The sequence below is a fragment of the Amphiura filiformis genome, chromosome 15 (assembly GCF_039555335.1).
Source record: "Amphiura filiformis chromosome 15, Afil_fr2py, whole genome shotgun sequence".
Taxonomy (NCBI): Eukaryota; Metazoa; Echinodermata; class Ophiuroidea; order Amphilepidida; family Amphiuridae; genus Amphiura; species Amphiura filiformis.
The window spans coordinates 145971-153518 of record NC_092642.1 but is presented as its reverse complement, the minus strand read 5'-3'; the positions used below and the strand labels follow the sequence as shown (position 1 = coordinate 153518).

Genomic DNA, 7548 nt, shown 5'->3' with positions numbered 1-7548 from the left:
TACATTCTGACAAACTTTCAAGACATGCATGTCATTAACAGATTAATTAATAAAGTATTATCACTAATTAGGTTTGGCGTATCTCACTCAATGGAATTATTGTGTACAACATTCCCCTTGTTTTTGCGACATAGTGGCGTATGTCACTGATACGCCACTATGTCGCAAATATGGGACATACACCACTATTTTGGTATATCGCGGCTGTGTGGCCAATATGGATATGAATTTAACTATTATTCGACATACTGGCGTATCACGTGTCGTATGTCAATTTTGAATGGAGAATAATTTTTCAAAAAAATTGACATACTGGCGTATAAGTTTAATGACTAATTACAATTAATTGGTGAATGACAACAATGTATTATAACGCCGGTCGTGCGGGGCTCACAACTGGGTTACGGGAAAATTAATTGCAAAGTACAATTAATCAGACAAAAATACACGCAAGTATTTTACGTTAAAACCCAAGCTCCTTTTAATGTTGTAACTCTTAAGTTCGGCACGCAGGCCTATGCAGTACGTTTTCTCTAAGTATGACTGATATTCACCTGAATATCATGAATCGGCAAGGCTATCGAGAGCTACTCTCTCTGTTAAGACCAACGGTCTGACTCCAGACTACTAGTAGGATGTGACTGATTCTTCTTGAGTTTGGGACCTCTATTTATCTGATTTTGGAGGCTGCCACGTCAGCAGAAATGTTGGTTACGAAACCATTACTCAGCAAAAATTATGGTTATGAAATTTGATGACGTGGAGCTTATAAATTAAGTACGTTCAAAACAATTTAATACATTTTCATAATTAACATTAACGTGTCATTTAGTGCCAGGGGGAACTTGCTTACCAAATTAAGAATATTCGTCCTTCATAACAAGTTATATAAATTCATGAATATACCGATTCCTGATATCACACGTGGATTATCTTGTTAAATTGTATGAACCATAATCATAATTAGTAATCTTAACACACATTAACACGGCTTATCCGTTTGAATTGCCCTAAATCGGGTTACTATCATAATAGTCTTTGTTGCTCCATTATTATGAACACGGAAACTCTGGTAGAAAATATGTACCTATTGTTAGGTGTTTTTAACCAAAGTTGTAAACATTTCCGTGAGAAAATATGATCTAAATGAAAATAACTTGGGACTGAAGAATTTGTTGGCCTAATTTGTTTCATGATAAATTATGATAAATTTAACGAACTGGCAATGAACTTCCCGTTACATACCCCCCTGCCAAGTTCGATTCTCCGAATCGTAAAATGAAATATAATATATCTGGATAATTTTTATGGAGTATTTCATCACGAGCATTCCATATTGCCTCATCAACGTGGGCATGGGAGCACTAAGTTGTTACAAGTTTGTTTTCATCGAAAGGTTTAGCAGTGTCTTGAGTCTTACGTCCACTTTCCATGAAAACAACCATGTCACATTAAACTGCCATATTCATTTTCATTATATAAGTTGAACCAAGTAACTTTTTTTTAAATACATCTACAACCTTATCTTTATAATATGCACCCGTGTTAGTGTACATGTACCCACTATGTATGTAAATCTATTTAATCGCTTTACTGCACCATTACCCTGCATATATAACTGTTAAGGTGCCCTTTTTACAATCTAAAATAAATCCTTCTCCTAATAGGGTTAAAGGATTTGTATAGTCGATGGACTATTCAGCGTTGTCCATTATATTCTTAGTCATTCATGCGTCAAGGTCACAGGTAACATATACACACATGACATGACATGGTTTCGCCTAACGCTCATGTAAATACAGTTTTTGTGTGGTATCATAGAACAATACCTGGAAGCGTCACTAGAAATTAGCATGAGGCCGCATTCATATGTAAATAACGTATTGTTATTTAAATTTGTGTCCCCAGACGTATTGAGGGCGACAGTCATGTTATCCAGACAGAGAATGTCTTGATGCGCCAGGCATGTCAAATTGCTGAGTGAATGTGTAATCCCCTTTCTGTAATAAGCTAGTATATTTCGTGTTCCAGTTTGTTATAACAAAAAAATAAGTATCATATTAAATATATTAAGTGTATAAACTTTGAAATTGACGTGAATTTGAAGTGCAGAGCTCCAAATCTAGCTAAATCGTGTAGTGTAAAATTATGCTGTGTGACCCCCTCTGCGTGGTAGAATTATATTCATAAAACATTGAATTTAACATATAATATGGGCAGCCAACCACGATTTATCAGCATTTAAAAGATATATTAATTAACAAAGATAAATAATCAATAATACAAATGACAATTTAACTAGTAAACAAGTCTGAAATCTTAAAATGTTGCCACGTGATTTCCCGAACACATGATATGTCAACATGTGACCATTATTCAGATTTACCGTAAGTATTTGGAGTATGGTGCACGGCTTGCAGGCAACTGTGTATTTCTTTACCTCCGTATAAAATCAATAATTCATGCTGGAGCCAAGTAACATTCTGTCTGCTTAGGGAGCACGGTGGCCGAGCGGAACGGGCTAGGACTCATAATCGGAAGGTTGCGGGTTCGAGCCCCGGCGACGCCATCGTGTTGTGCCCTTGAGTAAGGCACTTTATCTCGATTACTCCTCTCCACCCAGGATGATGAGTGCGCATGCGTGGAACCGTGCGGACGTCTTCCAAATTTTGTCTGCAATTTATGCCATCTTTTCCATCTTTTTGGCTGATCAGCGCAAGATATTTCATCAGTCTTGCCGGATTACATATCTGGATAGTTCCTTTCTTGTCTACCTTTGAGTGGAAGTATGCTCGGTGTGTTTTGATCCATAAAACTGCAGCCTGATCCACCAGTCAACTTTTGTTCGCCAAACCAAGTGCATGCCTGTCGAATTCAACAACCTTCCGAAGTATCGTATTTACCGTAGTCATAGCGATCGTGGACCCACAGGTAGGCCAGTATATTTGCCAGTTTACTCTCAGCAATGCATCCCTTGATGTTACCAATCCTTTGCTGTTACCAATCATCTGTATCCCCGTTGCTGATGCATGATGTTGCTTGCTTGTAATTGCTGCCTGTTCATGTTGCTGTGATGTGTTTTATACAGTGTAAACTGTTGTTGCCATGCCTACCTAACCTTACCAATCCTTTGTTACCAATCCTTTGCTACCATTACCAATCCTTTGCTGTTACCAATCATGTCTCCATCCCTGATGTTGATGTATGACGTGTGATATTGCTGTAGTGTGTTACCAAGTTTATAATTTCTGTAAACTGTTGTTGTTATACTGTTACCAATCCTTTGTCACCCACACACCACACTACCAATCATGTCTCCATCCTCGATTACTGATATTGATGCATTTATGTGTGATTTTGCTTGTGCCTGTTGTTGCTGTAACTAAGACATGTATCTCACAAGTAATAAATAACTGTTTACTTGCTTATGCATGCCATGCTCACCAAATCTTTATCATCATGATATTGAGATTAACGTTTACCCATGCCGCACTACTGCTTGGGTTGCTGATACAGTTGAGTGGAGATGTGGAAACCAACCCAGGACCCAGACCCCCAAAATATCCTTGTGGGGAATGCAGTAAGGCCTGCACTGATTACAAGGGAGCAAAGGCTAGTATTTTATGTGAATCTTGCAACGCATGGTATCACGCTGACTGTGTTAACATTGACGCCCCCATGCTATCCATTTTGGGAAGATCTAACATCCCCTGGGAGTGTTGCAATTGTGGCCTATCAAATCCTTCATCCAACTTGTTCGACTCAACTATTCTGGGTAGTGATATATCCATTACCTCAAGTAGGAGTTCAACTAGCTCGTGCCCACCAGGATCACCACTCGCCTCATCTTCTCCATCAAAACAACAACACCCAGTAGCCAGTGCTGCCAACTTACGCACCCTGGTGATCAACTTCCAGAGCATATTCGCCAAGAGGGAAGTGTTTTGGAGCCTGTTGGAATCTACCAAGCCTGACGTCGTCATGGGCTGTGAAACATGGCTGAAACCGGGCGTGGCGCAAGGTGAAATTTTTCCACCTGGTTATAGTGTATACAGAAAGGACAGGAAGGATGGTTATGGAGGAGCGTTACTGGGCATTACCAACAGCCTTAACAGTCATCAGGTATCAATTGACGCTGATGCAGACATTGTTGCAGCCAAAGTAAGGAATGGAAACAACGACATCATCCTAGGTGCAGTCTACCGCCCTACTAATAATGATCAGCAGTACTTGGACAACTTGAATCAGGCCATCAAAGACTTGTGTACCTCCAACCCAAGCGCACCTGTCTGGATCGGCGGCGATATGAACTTACCGGATATTGATTGGGATACTGAACAGATTATCTCCCACCAGTACAGAAAGTCAATCAACGAGTCGTACCTACTAACACTTGCCAGTGTAGGTTTGGAGCAGATTGTCAATTTCCCCACTAGGGGAGATAATACCTTGGACTTGATCGCAACAAACCGACCATCTTTAGTGAAGCAATGTGTTGGCATGCCAGGCCTGAGTGACCATGACGTCGTATTCTTGGAAATGAGTGCACGTGCCTACAGGAAGAAACCTCCACGGCGTAAGATCTTGCTCTGGAAACAAGCTGACCTGGAGAGTATTCGCACAGACGCCAAGGCATGGTCTGACGACTTTGTGGAGAAATACACCACATCAACTCCAGTTGAGACCCTTGCTACATCAATACAGGAAGCCTTAGGTAGTCTAGTTGACAGTCATGTACCATCCAAGACCAGCTCATCAAGATACAGCCAATGCTGGTTTGACACAACCACCAAGCGCATGTGTCGTAAGAAAGCCAGGGCTTTTAAGAAGGCCAGGCATACCAACAAGGCGAGAGACTGGCGTCGGTATCATAACATCAAGAAACAGACTCAACAGACCTGTCGCCAGACTTACAATCAGTACTTGTCAGACATCATTGACAGTGATCCTGATGGCAACAAGAAACTGGGTGCTTTGGTCAAGTCCAAACGCTGTGACCAAATGGGTGTTGCACCGCTAAAGGAAGGCAACATCCTTCATTGTGATCCAAAACAAAAGGCTAACATCTTAAACAGACAGTTCTCCTCAGTCTTCACTGTTGATAGTGACTCGTCTCTGCCTGATTTGGGACCAAGCCCACATCCTACCATGAATGACATCAATGTAAGCTGTGCAGGAGTAACCAAACTTCTTCAAAATCTCAAACCACACAAGGCAGCAGGTCCTGACGGCATTCCTGTGAGACTACTGAAAGAAACAGCAGAGGAAATCTCCCCTGCTATCACCATGCTCTTCCAAGCGACACTGAATCAGGGCACCATCCCATCGTGTTGGAAGAAAGCTCTTGTTGTGCCTATTTTTAAGAAGGGCTCCAGATCATCTGCCTTTAACTATAGACCAATATCTCTGACAGCAGTCCTCTCCAAGCTATGCGAGCATATTGTACACTGCTCTGTTCTACACCATCTCATAGACCAGGGGATTCTCACAGATGCACAACATGGTTTCAGGAAGCGTAGGTCTTGTGACACGCAGCTCTTACTCACCATCAATGACCTTGCCAGGGGTCTTGAGCAGAAGCAACAAATTGATCTCATCTTATTGGACTTCGCCAAGGCTTTTGACAAGGTGTCGCACCAAAGGCTTCTTCTGAAAGCAGAATTCTATGGACTGCGTGGCCACACTTTGGAATGGATCAAGAACTTCCTCCAAGACCGCACTCAGCAAGTCATGATAGATGGCCAGCGCAGCTCAGAAGCCAAAGTCACTTCAGGAGTTCCACAGGGTAGCGTGCTCGGCCCACTTCTCTTCCTGATCTACATTAACGATCTCCCTGATAGCATCTCCAGTTCTACCCCAAGGCTCTTCGCAGACGATTGCGTCCTATACCGGCAAATTACATCTGCTCAGGACTGCGTAAGTCTTCAGAAGGACCTTGACTCGCTTCAGGAATGGGAGAGATTGTGGCTGATGGAGTTTCATCCTTCCAAATGTCAAGTTGTTCGCATTACCAACAAGAGGAAACCCATCATTGGCTCGTACATCATCCATAACCACACACTGGAAGAAGTGACCTCAGCAAAATACCTGGGAGTACACATTGACTCCAAGTTGTCCTTCAACACCCATGTGGACACAGTGGTTAAGAAAGCAAACTCCACCAACGCATTCCTGTGTCGTAACTTCCGTCAATGCAGTCGCAAGATCAAGAAGTCAACATTTACCACATACGTGCGGCCAATTGTGGAATATGCTGCAACAGCATGGGATCCACACACTCGCCGAAATGCTGACAAGATCGAGATGGTGCAACGAAGAGGTGCCCGGTTCGTCACTGGTATCTACGACCAAACCAGCAGCGTCACCGCCATGCTCAAAGATCTGCAGTGGCCCACTTTGGAGAGCAGACGCACCCAAAGCCGACTCGCAATGATGTACCGGATCCGCTACAACCTTGTTGACATCAACTGGCGTGATCACCTAACCGAGTCATCAACTAGGACCAGAGGGCACGGATCCCGATTCACCTTGCCGCACTGCAGCACTCAGGTATATGCCTCATCCTTCTTCCCCCGCACATGTAGAGATTGGAACAACCTGGCATTCGATCCTGCTCACCTGGCTTCCCTCAACGCATTCAAGACTGCGTTGCTGGAATAACCACCTAGCCTGCACCAGAGGACCAGGACTTTTTACTTGCACTTGTATATATTTGCACCAAGATAAGGATGCGTCACAACTTGTTCCACGCATGTGCGCTTCCGCAGTGCGATTATCTTCATCCAGATGAAGCAGCACTTTACCGGAAGAAGAAGGTGTGAAATGGGGAGCTGTTATGAATACTGTCCATTGAGCGCCGCCCAAAGGTATGAGCATGCCTTCGGCATTGTATGGCAGCTGACATATTCTAACGACGGCGGAATAAATGTAAAGCGCTTTGGTACATGTTCACATGTGAAAGGCGCTGTATAAATACCAACATTTATTTATTTAGTGCAGATTGGTATTTTATTTGACTTGAGAGCATAATAGAAATACATAAAGACGAATAAGGCGCCATGATGGAAAGCTATGGAAGGTCAGGTCGGGTATCAAAGGTTACTTTAACTTCAAATACTACTTGTGTTTCACACCTTGCCTCTGTCACGCATTTCCTTCATATTATTGACCTCAAGTCCTAATTTTGACTTTGCTATTACAAAATGTCATTTCATATCAAATTAGTAGACTTTCTTTGAAAAAAACATATCACTGGTGCCTGATGGGAATACCCGTCCGCCATTTCATTAAACTGGATCGTTTTCGCCTGGTTTGTGCCCAGATGTATTGGGGGCGCGCTATACTCTCATTGAACAGGCAAAGTTCGCAAAACTAACAACGTTGTTATTTGCCAATATCAATTAACATGATCCAAGGGGTCGAACATGAATTATTCATAACGGATCGATAACTGGCCTCACTTTCTGGCTAGTAAACCAGCGGTTTTGCGTTGCTAATAGAACAACCGTGAATTTAGTGTCACCCCCTTGGTGGTATCCCTGGTCAATC

The 7548-nt window shown here is 42.6% G+C and overlaps 1 protein-coding gene across 1 annotated transcript; it reads left to right on the top strand.

Moving 5' to 3' along the window:
- The first annotated feature begins 3459 nt into the window (after positions 1-3459).
- On the top strand, positions 3460-6660 carry LOC140172028 (uncharacterized). Its single transcript, XM_072195375.1, has one exon. The coding sequence runs from the start codon at positions 3460-3462 to the stop codon at positions 6658-6660; it is 3201 nt and encodes a 1066-aa protein (XP_072051476.1).
- The last annotated feature ends 888 nt before the right edge of the window (positions 6661-7548 follow it).